This window comes from Stegastes partitus, unplaced genomic scaffold (assembly GCF_000690725.1).
Source record: "Stegastes partitus isolate 25-593 unplaced genomic scaffold, Stegastes_partitus-1.0.2 Scaffold356, whole genome shotgun sequence".
Taxonomy (NCBI): domain Eukaryota; kingdom Metazoa; phylum Chordata; class Actinopteri; family Pomacentridae; genus Stegastes; species Stegastes partitus.
This window is the reverse complement of record NW_007578087.1, coordinates 43,195-60,275: the sequence shown is the minus strand read 5'-3', so window position 1 is coordinate 60,275 and position 17,081 is coordinate 43,195. Positions and strand designations below refer to the sequence as shown.

At 40.2% G+C, this 17,081-nt stretch overlaps 3 protein-coding genes across 4 annotated transcripts; all 3 read right to left on the bottom strand.

Annotated features, from left to right (window-relative positions):
* Positions 1-207: 207 nt before the first annotated feature.
* Positions 208-2,231, bottom strand: uqcrq (ubiquinol-cytochrome c reductase, complex III subunit VII). Of its 2 annotated transcripts, none has more exons than XM_008284357.1 (3): positions 2,160-2,231; positions 992-1,163; positions 208-392 (listed from the first exon to the last, which is right to left on the bottom strand). In XM_008284357.1, exons 2-3 carry the CDS (start codon positions 1,143-1,145, stop codon positions 298-300), a joined length of 249 nt encoding a protein of 82 aa, XP_008282579.1. In that variant the 5' UTR covers positions 1,146-1,163; positions 2,160-2,231; the 3' UTR covers positions 208-297. The 2 variants fall into 2 exon arrangements, with proteins under 2 accessions (XP_008282579.1, XP_008282580.1); XM_008284358.1 differs by lacking the exon at positions 2,160-2,231 and adding an exon at positions 1,996-2,067.
* A 3,088-nt stretch (positions 2,232-5,319) lies between these two features.
* Positions 5,320-9,446, bottom strand: gdf9 (growth differentiation factor 9). The gene is made up of 2 exons (XM_008284349.1): positions 9,065-9,446; positions 5,320-6,539 (listed from the first exon to the last, which is right to left on the bottom strand). The coding sequence occupies exons 1-2, from the start codon at positions 9,444-9,446 to the stop codon at positions 5,605-5,607; spliced, it is 1,317 nt and encodes a 438-aa protein (XP_008282571.1). The 3' UTR covers positions 5,320-5,604.
* Positions 9,447-15,120: 5,674 nt separating this feature from the next.
* Positions 15,121-16,842, bottom strand: sowahab (sosondowah ankyrin repeat domain family member Ab). Its single transcript, XM_008284350.1, has one exon. It carries the CDS (start codon positions 16,793-16,795, stop codon positions 15,440-15,442), a length of 1,356 nt encoding a protein of 451 aa, XP_008282572.1. The 5' UTR covers positions 16,796-16,842; the 3' UTR covers positions 15,121-15,439.
* Positions 16,843-17,081: the final 239 nt, after the last annotated feature.

Genomic DNA, 17,081 nt, shown 5'->3' with positions numbered 1-17,081 from the left:
ATCTCATGTGGCTTGGGAACTACTTCAGGAGAAACTAAACAGCACTGCTGGGACGAGGAACATCTACAATGACCTGCTTCGCCTGCTGCCACCACGACGCCGACCCCGGATAAGTGGAAGAAAATGAAGGGATGATTTGCCATCCAAATTCAGTCAACACTGGCCTAACTAAGCGGCATGCCTGAAAAAAAAATCAAGTAAGACTAATTTCCCATGTTTATTTTTTTATCTTTATTGGTTAAGCATACAGAGTTGGAATTCAGAAATGAAGATAGGTTTCAGAAAGATGGCAGCAGTTTACTGGTCGTTCTCGAAGTCAGCAGGGTTCTTCCTCTTGCTCTGCCTATGGACGCTGTTACCCCAGCTGTAGACCATCAACCCGAGGATCATTGCTGCAAAAAGAAAGACAAAAGGAAATTAGCACTATATTTAAGTAAATGAGGCTACTTAAAAAACAACTTAAATTAGACTTTTTTTTCCAACATTCAGCTGCAGACAGCAAAGAATATCAAATTCAGACAGTAGTAAAAGCTTGCATATGTTGTACTAACTTTATTTTGGGACTTTCAGTGAATACATAGCATAAATTAAGTCCAAAAAATACCTTGTTTTGTTGTTAAAAACAGCAAATTTGTAGAGTTGGGTTTTGTGAACAGTCTTTTGTAGCATAGTATAAAAAGTTGGTATCAGCACTTGGCATTTGACACATCTAATTGCCACCCACTGTGATTTGTTATATAAACTTCAACAGAAGCTGTAACTGGGAACCAGTTCAACTCAACCTAATGACAGGTGAAGCTCAATTACAGGAAGCATCAAAGCCTGAGCTCAATGGCCAACAGGCTATTGTTCTCATTCTATGACACCTTCATGATAATATTAGATGACTGTTGACATGATGAGTTAGTGTGCAAGATTTCAATTACTGTATAATAATTACATGTATTTTCTGTCATATATCAACATGCTGGATGAAAATGTAAAAACTCACGGGGAGCAACTCTGAAGAAAGAGCCTGTGAACCTTCTCCATGTATTGGGGAGTGTCTTGGAGAAGAAGTTGGGGAAAGCCCTCTGCTCAAAGGGGGACAAGCTGTATGTGATCACATGCCTGATGTGGGCCAACTCTCCAAATTTCTGCCCCATGTTTACCAGAGAGCTGATCTGAAAACACAGCGACACAAATACACAGGTGGTAATGCTGTGGATTAATGCAAATAGTCCCAATTAAATATTTACAAAACGTAACTAGTGAGCCTCAAACACACAGAACTCCATGTATCTTTGCAGAGAGAAGAAAACTATTTTTTTATGTATCTTAGTAAAAAAGATATCAAATCAGTAATTTTAGGGTGGTTATTTAATTTAAAAAAAAAAAACAAAAACATAACTTCCAGCTAAACTGTAGGGACTAACACTCAGTTCTAAGAAATAAAACAAAGTTCCCTATTTGTTTGGTCTGTTTTGTTACAGAACTGATCAGAGACTGTATTAATTACAGCTATAAAACCGTTAGGTAATGTATAGAATTAGGGCTCTAGTATGACCTTGTGTGACACTAATTTTGGCAATGATTTTTAGGGTTACTTGGGTAACTATTGCATAACCATGTCTACGTGTTGTATTACCTGTAAACCAATAAAGCTTGATGTATTTTTCCAGATATGTACAGTTAGTCAATGTAATAGAGATAGTGGGGCAACATAATTTTAACCAATTAACATGCTTTTTACATGCTAATATATAAACGCATGCGTAATGTTAGTAAACACGTAATTGATAACGTTGTTTATAAACGTTTCCGTTGGTCGTCAGGAGGCCAAAAAAAACCCCACGAAGATGCCAAATTATCGATGTATATACATCATTACAAAAGCACGAAATAATAACCCAAAGTAAGTTAAAGCAAAGCACGACGAGCTAGGCCAGCTAGCCGCGCTAAATGTTAGCATCGGCAACTAGCTCCAGGAGGCTAACTGCTAAAGTACAAACAGACCTTGAAAGGTTATCTTAGCGGACAACTGTACATGGTGGTTTGAACGACAGAGACTCAACGTAGCTCAGTTTTACTCCGAAGAAACAGTAGAAGTGAACATATTTAGATGACAAAAGTCGGTAAAAGCACAACTACGCAGTTAAATTCATGACATTAGAGCTCACCTTTCCGCGTCTCCACACTGTTCTCTGACTGATACGGTTCCTATGTCCGTCGCATTTATCAGGGCGTCGGGTTGTTTGCTCACACCGAGGACGGTACCGCCACCTGACGGACGGGAGGGGGAAGGAACGGCGCCTCTTCTGGGCCAAGAATTCATCCACACGTCCTCAGATATTCTCGGGCAGGTGTTAGGAACTTGTTTAAGGTCAGTATTACAGCCACGTACATTTTAGAATTGATTGAACGTTACTGCACAGAGTACAAGTACTAAGACAATAACATGCAGTTTAGCATCTAACCAGAAGTACTAAAGCAGCAGTAAAGTGCAGTATATACAGTATCGTTATATCCACTGTGGTACAGTATGAACAGAAAGAACAATATAGACAGAGTAGGGTTGTTGAGAAGTTGATGATGAGAACACACATTTCTGTAGCACCTCCCAGAGATGAGGTACTCAAGTATCTAAGCTAAGCTCAAGTACTTGGCTACCCGAATATAACTTTTAAAGCTTTTCAATTTTGTGCAACTCTATACTTCTCCCATACTACATCTCAGAGGTAAATATTGTCCTTTCTACTTCACTGCATGCCGAACAGCTTTTGTTACTGGTGATCTTTCACATTTTTCATACCATTCTTGTCCAGTAAAAATCATGTTTCTCCCAGTTTGAATTTTTCTGATAAACTGAAAGATGAAGTGTTTTTCTACGGTATGAGAACACGCTCCTACTTAAGATCACCAAATTCTTGGATTAGCTGGGAAATGTATTGCTGCAAAGCTGAAAACAAAGCCAACATGCATGGTAGGCTAATTGGGGATTCTGAATTGGCTATAGGTGTGTGAGCATGCATGGGTGCACACATACACTCCTTTGACCAGTCACTATAAAAGCCAGCTGAAATCGCAGCTAATTCAAATGACATGATGGCTGTTGGATGCTGTGTGTCAGTTAGGGCTGTAATCAGGCACTGCAACGTTCACAACTGCAGCATTTGTCGTTTAAGAAATCGACAGCATCGTACAATAATCAGCCACACTATGCTCTGGATTTATGCATCTGACAACATGAGCCTGTCCTCCAAAATGTCCTCCAACTTCACCCAGCCCTTTAAATAGAGTGGGACAACAATCATCAAGCCATCATCGAGAACCTCATTAACCGTGCATTGCAGATGTGTGATTTTTTTTTTTTTTTGCAGATTAAACCCTTTTCCTTTTGATGCTTTAGGTTTTGCAGATTTTTCAAGTAACACCTACATATGAGGTGTGTCAGAAAAGTTCCAGGACTGGTGTCCCAAAAGATATATTTCAAATCCCCACTATAAATTTTCCCCTTCCAAGTAATCCCCCCTGGAGTCTAACCATAGACTGTATAAAAGTCTTATACAGTCTATGAGTTTAACACACTTTCCCAGCCTTCTCTGCCACACCGCCATGCACTCCTGGAAAGATTCTTCTGGGATCTTCCGCAGCTCTGTTGTCACAGCCATCTTGATGTCGTCCATGGCTTCAAAACAGGTCCCCTTGATGATCCCTTTGAGCTTGGGGAAGAGGAAAAAATTCCACGGAGCCAGGTGGGGTGAGTAGGGAGGATGCTCCAGCACGGCAATGTTCTTCTCAGCCAGGAACTGTCGGATGCTCAGGGCATTGTGAGCAGGCGCGTTGTCATGGTGAAGCAGCCACGACTTGTCCTGCCACAACTCCCGCCTCTTCACGCGCACTGAATGACGCAAATGCCACAGGATCTTATTGTAGACGTGCTGGTTGATCGTCTGAAGGGGAAAACTCATAGTTTGTAGTTTGGGTTTGAAATACATCTTTTGTGACACCAGTCCTGGAACGTTTCTGACACACCTCGTACATTTCCCCAAATAGGGCACTGAATGCAGAACTTTATATAATTTAGAGTATTTTTACAGTGTGGTATTACACTTTTACTAAAGAATCTGAATACTTCTGCCACTGATGATATTTAGTTTCAGCAGGAACATGCTGCCACTGATTATGTAGTATTCAGCAAAACATAAACAGCGATCAACATCAGGAAAAAAAATGTAGAAACCATAGAGGCTTGAGCTGAAATGCATTCCATCAGTTGAATTAAAAAGCCTGCGTTTTACTTTAAATGGAGCATTTCCACATTGTGGTATTTTATATTTATCAATTTTTTAAACTAAAGAATCCAGATCATTTTTAGTACTGTGTCAGATGACTCCAGACTAATCTCATCAGGGGTCGCCCTCACACACAGTCTTACTGAAAGAACAGTAAGCACATACTCTAAAGCAGGGGTGTCCAATCCTGGTCCTCAAGGGCCACAATCCTGCATGTTTTAGATGTTTCCCTCTTCCAACACACCTGATTCAAATGATCAGGATCGTTATCAGGCTTCTGCAGAGCTTGATGATGAGCTGATCATTTGGATCAGGTGTGTTGGAAGAGGGAAACATCTAAAACATGCAGGATTGTGGCCCTTGAGGACCAGGATTGGACACCCCTGCTCTAAAGTGTATTTAAGAGGGCCAAGTTGACTCAACATTCATGACAGAATAAAAGCTTTTTTTGTGTGTTTTTTGGTGCACCTTCTCCCTGTTTGATGAGCATGTCAGACAGCTGTATGCAGACAAAGACAACATATATGCATGCTACTTTTAATTTTCCAACTTTTCACAGAATGTCTAGATATTTTCATTCTTTTCAATTTTAGCTGAGCACAGACACACAGTGAATTCATTAATTTGCATAAATAGACATGACATGCACATTCAACCAGTACAAATACATAAGCATGCAGTCGGTTCACACGTATGCAGTCACTCAGTGACCAGACGTAATAAATACACACCGAAACCTTGACAACTTTCATTCTGGACATTATGAAGACAGCTGCCATTCAGACAGCTGTCTGTAATCCCCAGGAATAAAACGATATGTAAAAGGTTTGATACCAGTTTGTGATTGCTTTTTCCGTTTTTTTTTTTTTGTTGTTGTCCAGAACAGGGCGACTTAAAATTTGGCAATTGTGTTAAATTAAACAATAATGACAGACAACTCACGCAAAATAAGTTAACAAAAAAACGAACTTAAAATAAATCATACATCACACATTTTTTTTCTTCAAGTGTGTTCGATTCACTACCATATATGCAAACAGTAAGCTGCAGAACAGGATACATTTGCACCTTTTCTTGTCATGCCTTAACAAAAAGGAAATAAATGCCACGCTTCTACATTACGATAAAATACTTTGTTTAAGTAAACACACCTGCTCCAGATCAAACTTCTTTCATGCATTTTATAATTTCATGAAATCACTGAGCCTGGTCAGAACATTTGATTCTTGGAAATAGTTCAGCTGTGATGACTGTTGAGGAGGTTCTTAGTGATGCTCTATTCAGCCTGTAGACAAGAAGGAAAAACAAAAGACCTATGCTGGTAGCTGGCTTAGCGACATGTGCACCTGGTGGCGACCATGTCTTCAAACTCCTTGTAGACGTAGGAGCCGTCCTCTTCGAAGATCATGACGCTGAGGGGGCTGTAGTGGGAGGGAACACACGAGGGCCGGGGCACGGAGGAGTCAAGCTTCTCGTAGATGATGTTTTGCACCATGGTGTGGACGGGCGACCCGTAGATGAAGCCCATCGTCCTCGGGCAGACGCCTCTGCAGTACCTGGGGTTGTACTTTGGTGGAAAAACAATCCAGTGATCCAGTTTGAGCTGACTGAAGCGCACCCTGAAATCATACAAGGCGCAGTCGCTTGTCGGGAATTCAGAGCTCGGAAGCAGCTCAGGCAGGTGGATGTCCAGGGTTTTATCACCTCGTTTGCTCTTTGGGGATTCCCTCTTCCATCTCCTCTTGCGCCTCTGTTCTGGTTTCAAAGCCATCTGCTTCTGAAATGTATTTGATGCAGTGGATGGCCTTGGACCTGCTTTGGCATTGACCAGTAACCTCTGATGGGCGATTTTGCTGGTGTCATTGAGGTAAAGAAGCAGAGGAGGGGATCTAAGGGTGAACTCTAGTAGGCTTCTGCGCCCATCGGCCCTCGCCCTTTGCTCATCTGGACAGGTGACGTTGACAAGCAGGTGTATATTCTTCTTCTGGAACTTTAACAGAGGCTGAAGGAAGGAGGTGATGTCGACCTCAACCCAGTTCCTCCAACTCCTCCTGTCTGCATTGGCCGTAAAGTTCACTTCGCGGTGGATCCCAGGACACAGCTGGCACTGGTTCGCCTGCTCCTGCTCCTTGATGCTCAGGTAACACACAGAGTTGACGGGTGCCGAGTGGTCGTGGTTGAAATTGTAGAGCAGGGCCGACTTCAGAAGCTGTTCTTTTCTTCTTACTTGATCGAGGCTGTAGGACAATTCCTGCATAAAACTTTCTGAGGGAGAATATAGGGAAAACATGAGGCAGACTGTCACCATTACATGTCAGTCTCAGAAAAGAAATCATGCAAATATCCATGCATTCATGGGAACACATAATTTTAATTAGCCAGAAAAAAAAACAAACATCTTGCACATTAATTTAAGTACATGATGTCACTGTTGCCTTTACATGGGTTTTTAAGGGGAGGTACAGCAGTTATAAACACCCATGTTGATGAATTTGATCAATTTTGACATATCAGTTCTCCACATAAGAACTACAATAAATTCTGGAAGAAGAAAAAAAGAAAATCTCACTCAAAACTGAATTAACATGACACTTGGTTGTGTTTCTTCAATCACAGTGGTTTTCATTATTTTATATTTTTTAAATTACTCAGTACAAAATTCAAGGGGCTACCATGACAAATGGTGCTGATAAGTCCTAAATAAGAACCATTTCTTTAGTCGTTTAGATGAAATCATTGTGATTTAACAAACACACAGATTTGGTCCTTGTATTTCCATACAGTAATACAAACTACTAGGTTAAAATAAAGTCATAGTTCAAAAACTTAACAGCTAAAAATGACACTCTTTGACACCAGTTTGCATCAGAGAGCCCCAGATTACAACAACAAGCTGTATTTATAAACCACTTTTCTTAGTGTTACAAAGTAATAGCCAAAAATGATAATTAAACCAGACTGGGCTGATAAAATGAGAATAAATCCAAGAATAAAGCTGCTACTGGACCCTTCTGACCCTCCCTCACTTCCTCCTCTTGTGCAGTTTATGTGCAGTCTAAAGCCTCCAAGTCTCCAGTTAAGGACTGTGCAAACCACAAACTACACATTACAACTTCATTATACACCCAAAGCTAGAAACTAGAGTGCGTATGCAGCTGTTGTGTACAAGCACCTTCCCCTTTTATCCAACGTTTCCTGTAGCATCGCTCTCTGTGGTTGGAGTTAAGGTTCAGGTTATGTTATGGCGAGCAGAGGTTAGTGGTTGTGGTTGGGGTTGGATTAAGCGTCTTAGGAGACTCTTTGAGAGACAGTGAAACGGTCTTAGACGCAACATGGGAGCACAATAAAATGAACTTGCTACGGATTTGTGTGTCAGGTTTGTGGAATTCTGCACTTTATTTGCACTGTATAAACTAAAACATATAGCCTATATGTTCTTAACTGGTGCCATTTCCCCCAACAAATATGCAAAAAAAAGTTGCCAGAACCAATCCACACACAGCAAATGATGGTCTTGAGGTTCCTCTGATCCCATGGCAGTTTGTAGTGTTGCCTAGTTTTGAAAATGTGGCTTTTAAACCTGTATTTCCTTTGTATTGTGACAAAAAACCTCCGGTCACATCACTGTAGTTGTGTTTAATTTTTCATTAGATGTAATAACGTCAAGCATGTGACTCTAAGCAAATATTTTTAAAGTGTTATTTTATGTTTTTAAAGAAAGTTTTATTAATTGATTTGACCCTAGAGCCCCAGTACTGTAAATGCGTGCAATCTCAGCATGGAAGGAACATTCCCACAACATTGGCTAACATTATCTACATGTTCTAACAATGTTAATCCTATGTTTAAAGAACGTTTTAAGGATATTTTTAATTAAGATAATGTTTCTATGAGATTAAAAGTTAACCAAGATAGAACATTTTAACATTCAGAGGAAGTCTGGAGGATGTTGTCGGATAAGATTGCATGCTAAAAGAACGTTCTCAAACCAACATTGAAATAATGTTTAAGATGTTATCGAGGCCTTAGTGTTAGTGTAATTTAATAAATTAACAAAGGTTGAACATTTCCCAGTATTCTAAAGGATGTTTTGGGAACGTTCTTCTATAAAACGTTCCTACAATGTTGCATGCTGACAAAGGATAGACGTTCCAGAAGGAACATGGATGGAGAAAGAAAGAAAGAAAGAAAGAAAGAAAGAAAGAAAGAAAGAAAGAAAGAAAGAAAGAAACAGGGAGAGGAAAAATAAAATAAAGATATCTTTTGCGAGGGATTGCGAAACTTTCTTGGGGTCTTGCAATAACTTTTGCGCGATCTCGTAAAAGTCACATCAATCTTATTGGACGTTTTGTGAGAACTGCGTCTTGCTAAGCACCGCTTGAATGTATTTATATTTTAGGCCGATTTCAAAATAAAACTCAATAAAACACACCACATAGTTCACTATATATTGGTCCCTATATAGTGAGAAGGGAGTGAATGGATGACTTCAGACACAACCCTGTAGTTTTGCGAGATCCCGAGAAAGTTTTGCGAAATCTCACAAAAGATACCTCTAATTTTTTTCCCCATCTCCCTGTTTTTTGGGGGTTTTTTTCTCCATGTCCCTTCCGGGGCTCCGTACCTTCTCAATGCAGCGATCACAAAATGTTGAAGAACTCTGAAGAACTTTATCTTGCCTTTAGGAAGAACATTCTGGGAACTACCTGAAAACATGAGTAGAACTTTGCCGAGCTCTCTCAGAACAGTGAGCTCCTCGCCGGCCTGTCAGTGTCCAGTCAGCTGCTCACCTTTGTTGCTCTGTGCAGGACACTCGTCGTGGGGTTTGATCAGTCGGACGGTGTTGTAGACTTTATTCCCGTCCACGCTCCTCTGCACCCGGGACGACTTCTTGTACACCTCGGTGAGATATTTCATGTACCTGTGCTCGGGCTTCATCTTCTTCTTGAGGCCCGGGTTCCACCTGGAGCCTCCGTGCTCTGACAGGGCTTTGAGCAGCGGGGAGAAGATGCTGCCGTACGGGTAGGCGAAGTCGCCCAGGGTGTGCAGCGCGTTGGAGGCGGCCGGAGAGGATGTGACCAGCGGGGAGCTGCAGGCGACGAGCAGCAGCAGCAGCAGCAGGACGGTGCGAAAGAAACGAAGAGCGGCTGACATCAGCATTTGTTTATCCATTATAAACAACGAAACCGGTCAGAACTTAGAGAGACTCTCTGCCGAGAGCTCGAGGTCAACGGCACCACGCACGTGCCGCCGCTGATCAGCACGCGCAGGTGTTGGCAATCAGCTCCATGAGTCGTTTTGCTGTCAGAAGAAGAGACTTTATGAGAGAGAGCTGGAGCTGCAGGTCAGTCCAGCAGCAGAGCAGGCTGCTGATGCTCAGAGTGGGACAGGTTCACTCAACTAGACGAGCCTCTAAGTCACAGTTTGTCTTCAAAAGGTGGAGCATTAGGTAGTTTAAAAAAACAAACAAAAAAATGCCCCCCCAAAAAAGTAGGTTTCATGTCATTTAAAGGGACTTTTATGGGTCATGAAGACAAGTTTTTAGGTTAACAAACAATTTAAAAAATGGAATGGCTAAAGGGAATTTTTTATCTTTTGGCTTTATCGTTTTTATGTTCATGCAGTAGCTTTAAAGACATTGATTACATTTTTTTTGAATTATTAACTGCAGTTGTGTGTCCAAACGTACAATATTTCAATTTAGTGAACAAAAACAACCAATTCAAGTTTAAATTACAGACAATATTAAGTTTGTGCAAAAACCAACAACAACTAAACAAACAAACAAAAGAAATGTGACAATCTGAAACCAATATGTGTATAAATACTTTCTTTCTTTCTTTCTTTCTTAATGAAAAAAGGGCTAATAGCTGTAAAATGATGTTTTTTGCTAATTCTAGTCCAGTAAAAATAGTGTAGCTTTACGGTCATAAATTGTAAAATAACAAATTACTATTTGTGAAAATTCAGATTTTTCATGTGGGCTTTTTGTACTGTTTTGTGTTTTTTTTTTACAGTTGGCATGTAAATTAGTACTTTTGTGATTTTACTAGATATTATCTGTAATTTAACAAAACAGAGAAAATCAGTAAAATAACAATATTAAAAATATCTATCATCTTTCCAAATCTTTAATATCCATATTTCTTCCTTTCAAATAACAGCAGATATAGGTGAAATAACAGTAGTTTTCTAATTAAATACAGTAAAAAAAAAAAAAAAGAAGACTTTAATTTTATGGTATAATGATTCCTGTTCTGAAGGTTGTGTTCAGTTTTGGCCTGTTTTTTTTTTTTTTTTTTTTAAAGAAAAGAAAAACCTTTTTTATAGTGTACTTTTGTAAACACAGATAATGTATATATTGCTGGCTCTAAACAGTAACTTAGAGATTGAAATTCATATGATATTCATATAAAATAAACAAAATGTATTTTATCTATAGGAATCTTTTTCGTAGCATTGACACACAGCACTGTGTGTATGCTTCAAAATAGAGGCTTGTCTGGTGACATTTTTTGCATGACGATTTCCATGAAGAGCATAAAAACTAAAGCAACTGAAGGTAATGTTCAGATGTATAACTGGCAATTTGAAGGTTTAAAAGAAAAGTTACTTGGGGGTATGTTAGCTTAATAGCTTACTAGTCAATAGCTACTAGCTAGCATTAATGTAATTTTTACATAAACTACAGCATAAGGTATGAGTAGTCTATACTGAAAAAAAAAATCTAGTATTTTATTACATTTTATCCATTATATTTAATGTAGGGGAATAAATATTTGTTGTTCCAATACACAGCATCTGTGCAACAGAAAGAATGTCAAGAAACAACAAAGTACAGCTATATTGGAAATGATACTGGAAGATGGAGATTGAAGTCAAATACCAGAAATCACAAGTAATGAATTACATCTGTGATACAGAGGGTTAATGAGGTTGTTGATGCTGATTTGTATATTGTAGTGTCGCTCTTCCTGAAGGGCTCGGTGAAGTTGACAGACATTTTGGACTCGTGCATACAGAGCAACATGTGGCAGATTGTCTGTTATGCTATATTATTTAAAACAATTTCTCACATTAGAAATGGTGGAGTTGTGGACATTTGAGAGTCTGGTTCTGGCTCTTACAGACACTCCAGCATTCAGCAGCCAGCAGCCTGCTCTAGTCCTTCTCTTGCTATCTGTGGCATCATGACATTTGAATAAAGCTGCATTTTAAAGTGGCCTCTTACAGCCACTGGTCAAAGGAGCGTCTGTGTGCTGGTCACACTATCTGATCGCTGTCCTTTAAAGCAACACCTGATGAGGGTGTGGATGATTCAGTTTGTTAGTTCACCAGGTGAACAACATCCAGTCCTCCTTGAAGCTGGATAATTTAAACTAAACTAGATTAGTTAGGTAGGAAAATTATAGCTATGAAAACAGTTAAGGTTAAAGCTGTTGTCTATTCAGCTACGCATAGAATATTAAAATTTTAATATTAAGTTGCACTTTTGGAAAAATAAATCCTGTTTAGTCTGTGGTAATTATTTCTTATCAAATAGTCTAATTACATCAGGTAACAAATATGTCAATAATAGGAATATTCAGCAGTATGTCAGGTTCACTTTGGGCAAAATTACAAAACAAAGTGTAGGTGGCCACTAGAGGGCAGAAAGTACACTCCAAAACAAACTGCATACACAGTACACATATATTATATTATATTATATTATATTATATTATATTATATTATATTTTATTTTGGCAAAACATGGCTACAGATCCAGCAGAAACAAAAGAACAGACCAGTGTGCACTGATGTTGGATTATTATTTTAAAATATGTAAAATATGAGTTCTTTTTGGGTTTCCCTAAACGTTTTGTTGCTTAGTGAGTCTGGCTATCTTGCTTCAGAGAAAAACAACCTTTTTTTAAAATTTGAGTTTTTATTTTTTACAGATGATGAAGTTTCTGATAGCACAGGACCCAGTATAGTCCAGTTCTCTTCTCTGTAATAACCCAAAGACTACTTGTCAGATGTGGCCTGCATTCATTCGGGGACGTTTTTTCATTAGTACAATAAGACGACGTGTTCTTACATCATCACTAAACAATTGTGTGGTTTTATGTTTACTTTGAGGTAACTGGTGTTTTGCACAGCTGGGCTTGCCACGCTTTGCCAGACAGGCACTTTGTAGAACTATTTGCAGCACTGGATGTCTTGCATGTACTGAATCTACTAAATGCTTGAGGTTGACTTGACATTTTTACGAGAGGCTCTTCTTATCTTTGGCAGTCTGCACAGTACGTACTGAGGTTTTGTCAGATCGTGGTTGTTTAGCAGAGCAAATAATCCATTGGTAATCATTTTAGACAATTTTGTTGTCCAAGTAAATTATTTATTCCTAAGTATAATAGCAAACAATGTATGTATTTAATTTTTATTCGACTTATGTGAGAAGTTTTTCCAAGCTTTAGTTGGGAGTTACTCATTTTGCGAATCCCTCAATAATACATTTTTAAAAATACCTTCTTTTTTTTCACTATTGCAGTCTTTTGACACAAACATTAACACTTATTCACCATTATGACAAAAAGCAGTACCTGTACAATTAACGTCTGTAAAGCCAAACCATTTGAAATGCTAATGAAACTATTAGCATATCCTCAAAACTTCTGTAAACTGCAGCTAAGGATGAGGAACATTTCCTGTCCTCCATCAGTTAACTACAGTGTGATTTATTTAGTGCTGTCTCAGAAATGAGCACATGGCCTACATGGAGTAGGTCTGGTCAGCACGAGCAAACTTTAAACAACATCATGTAGAACAATTTAGTTTTGATGGCTGAAGCCTGTCTTTTTTTTATTAGTGAAGCTTTCACTGCATCTGGAAATACATGCAGTGGATCCGGCTGTTGTAGCTGCTGATTACACAGCGAGTGTTTGTATTTATTGTACAAACTGGTATCTACATTATCATGAGATTATCTTTTTGTACAGCAGCTGTCAGGACAGAATTATTAGATTTTATCTTCATTTATATTGATTTTAGGAGATTAACTGTTTAGGCCTGTTTTAAAATAGCAATGCCATGTTGTGTGTCCTCGTTCCACAACATGCACCGATGCCAAATATAATCTGTTTATTATTCTGTTTTGCAGCAACTAGTATCCTTAATATACAAAAACCTGCTGTGCTGAAGCAATTTCACAAACAGGAAGTGACACAGCACACTTCTCTGCTGTTGGAGAGGCTTTGATTTTTTTTTTAAAATTTCATTCGGATCACAGGACATAGGAAGCCTTTCAGTGGGAGTTTTCTCTTTCTAATCATTTAGTTCTCTTGCAGCGTTGAAGAATGTGCCATTGAACACACAAAGCAGTCTAATACGTTGAACAGTTTCTGTGAGTGCAGCTGTCCTTTGTAATTATGCAGCAGCTCCTTTTCCACATAGCAAAACAAAGGACATTGTTCTGGCACGGTTTTGCTTATAGCTTCATTGTCTGAGCTCCAACTCTTTTCATGTCATCAGGGATTGTTTTTTTGTTTTTTTTTTCCACTGGGGCAGTTAAGGATGAACACTGTTCTGTTTTTGTACTCAACTAAAAAGGCAGTTTCAATGCATGTCTGGCCTGGGAAAAAGTCAGTCATTTATAGAACAATAAAATGTCATTTACTTAGTTGTTGTTGTTCATGTCTTTGTGGGCATTTTTGTCAGATTTGATGAAAAGATAAAGCTCCCCCACTCATTCACTTTCAAATATCCTACAATTTCTTCTTGAATTTATACTTGACAGATGAAGGAATTTGTCTTAAACTTGTATGCATTGCTAAACTGATTGATTGCTGTGTGGTTTGGAGGTCGTGGCTGATAGTCTTTTTTTTTTCACTGCAGCCGTCCAGAGATGGGGCCCATGTTTGTGCCACAAAAGGAGGCCTTCCTCATCCAACCTCAAGATTACAAAAGAAATTGATAAAGCAAACATTCTTCCACCCTGACCAGCGGCCTGCCTGCTTTGCATAACCGGCTCCATGTAGGTCCTCTTTACATGCACTGAAGCTGACAGACTACTTTTGTAAGATACTGTTAACTACCACTATTTACTGAATGTTTTCGCTCCACTACATTTGCCTTTAAAAATTGAGCTGATGGAAAAAAGAATGACTGCCCCACTTCTTAATAAGGGGAGTCCTTTGTACCACAGTATCAGAGGCACTCTCATTTTAAATATGAAAATCCTTTATAAAAACACGAGTAAACCCTGAAGTGGGACAGCCAGTATTGTTTCATCTTTCTGGCTAGATCCTTGAAGAGCACCTCATTTAGTATTTTCTCCACTTTGAAACCACCAACATTACTGTTCTTGACCCCGTGCAGCACCCCGCATTTATTTCTGTCAAGTGATTTAATTGGCTGGTTTAATTTGGATGATCAGACAGGGCTTTTCCTGCACAGAGGAAAGTTTGGCATCACCTCCAAAAGGAAAATCATCAGTGCCAAAATGATCAAAATCAAGCATAAAAACATGGTTTTACCAGTTTTGTTAATTGGGGTTTCATTCACTCAAGCATAACAGACATATTTGTTTATCAAATGGTCAGAAATAACAAGAAAATGTACAGATTTCTGACAACACAGATTCATTACTGAACGGATCGTGCTCACTGTCATGCTTAAGTCAACCCTCCAAAGGCGAATTCCCCTCCAGGAAAAGCCCTGGCAGACGATCGGAAGTATCTGAACTGCAGTGCACAAAGCAATGAGTGCACAACAAAACAGTGGCATGTTTCTGACTCAGCGACTGTTTCCCAGTTATGGTCTGTTTGCAGTATTTCCTTGTACTTTGCAGTCAGGAATCAAAAAGTGACATCTTAAAATTTATTACACGAAAAAATGTGTGACTATCACAGATGGTTGGTGATATTAGTAAGAAAAATATATTAAATAGGTGCAAAGTAACATGCTAACTGTTATTACATGAAATCCAACTAAAGGGGAATAAAGAAAATTATAAATATCAGTCATAAATAGTACATCCAGCAGTGATACACTGTACAAGGCTATGCAATAAGAACACATTTGTAATCCAGTTACAGACTCTAAGTGATGCAGCATTAGTAATGTCAGATATAAAAGATCATGTGGAAGAAGTATCAACTCCTACAAGTTCAATATCCTACATCTCACCAGTCATGAGCAAACTTAGTCTTTTGTTTCTTCCCCATGTGAGGCTGGAACAGTTTGCTGATGGTGTTGAAGCTTTTCGTCTGCTCCTTGTACTCCTCATCCTCTGCCTTCTCCCTGCTCGGCTTCACGCCTCCCACCAGTGCTCTGACCTCAGGCGACACACCTTTGCCCAGGTAGTGGAAGGCCTTCTTGCCGTCATTATCCCTCTCGTTCACACTGGCTCCATAACGTTGCACCAGCAGAACCATCACCTCGGTGCGGCCGTGTATGGCTGCGATGTGCAAAGGCGTGTATCCTCCGTGTGCCTTGCTGTTGATGTTCACATAAGTGCCTCTTTTCTTGCAGACGTCCAGGATCTTGTGCATCATCTGGCCGTTTCCATCTTTGGCAGCCCAGTGCAGAGCTGTGAAGCCTGACATGAAGTCTTTCTTCTGGGCCAGCCGTGTGTCCCTGAGCAGCAGGCCATACACTTGTCCCCAGAGTCCAGCAGCACACTTCACCAACCACTCATGAGCTAGTGGCTCCAAAGGCACAGACTCACAGTCTTTGATATCATCTGCTGGTCGTGTGGTCTTACTTTGGGGCCTAATCTGGGGGAAACCTGTGTCCTCCTTCTGCCTGCTTTTCCAACTCTGGGATTCTCTTAATGCATCCTTCTTGCAAGCTGCCAGGTTCAGAGCTGGCACTGATCTTGAAGAAACTTTGCTTCCCAACGTGGTGGTTTTATGCTGATGCACTTGGGAATGTGATCCGTCCTGTGCTGCTGCTGCTGAAGAGGCTCTCTGAGGGGATTTCACCGCTATGACAGCGAACACAGCTCCAGATCTGCCCGCTCTGCTCGCCTGATCTCCGGAGATATTCAGGACTTTGACAGTAGTTGTGTCCGCGCTGCTAACACTTCTCGATAGCTGCCTCTTTTTCTGCGGGCTCTCCACTGGCGCACGTTTGGCACCGCTGCAATAATTTCCATTTAAGCTGGAGGGGCTGCGCACATTATTGTTTTCAAAGTCTGCGTACATCGCTCTGGCTGACTCGGCTCCATGAGGAGACGAGAAGCTCGCGTTTGGGCTCGAGAAGCTGTAATCCAACTGCGTTTTCTGCGCAACATCGTGCGCCAAGTCTTTAACGAAGTCCTGGTACCTTTTCTTCACGACCACGAACTTCACCTCGTCGATCTGTTTGACCACAGCGACGCTGTTCACCAACTTCTTGAAAAGGTCTCTATTGTGCTGCTTTTCCGCGGGATCACTGCAGCTGATGTGACTCCTGAAGTTGTTCAGCAGGTCACAGTTCCTCACTTTGCCTCCGTGTTCCAGTAAAAAAGACAGAATGGACTCCTGGGTCAAAGCCATTGTCGTGCTGCCCGGACAGAAATATGAAAAGATGCAGCAGATAGCTTAAGTAAAGCCCGAGGGGATAATCTGTCTGTGCTCCCCTCTCTGCTGTCCTCCACCAACCTGCAGTTCCGGAGCCTCTCCAAACAAACCCACCCGCTTCTATTATGGCACAGCCCCGTTAACAGGCTGCTCTCAGGAGCCTAACAGCACAGCATCAGCTCTTTTTGCTTAAATTTACAGATTAAGGGTCCATATGTAAAACTAAATGTTAGAATAGTTGGCTATGTTAGTGCAAAACTAT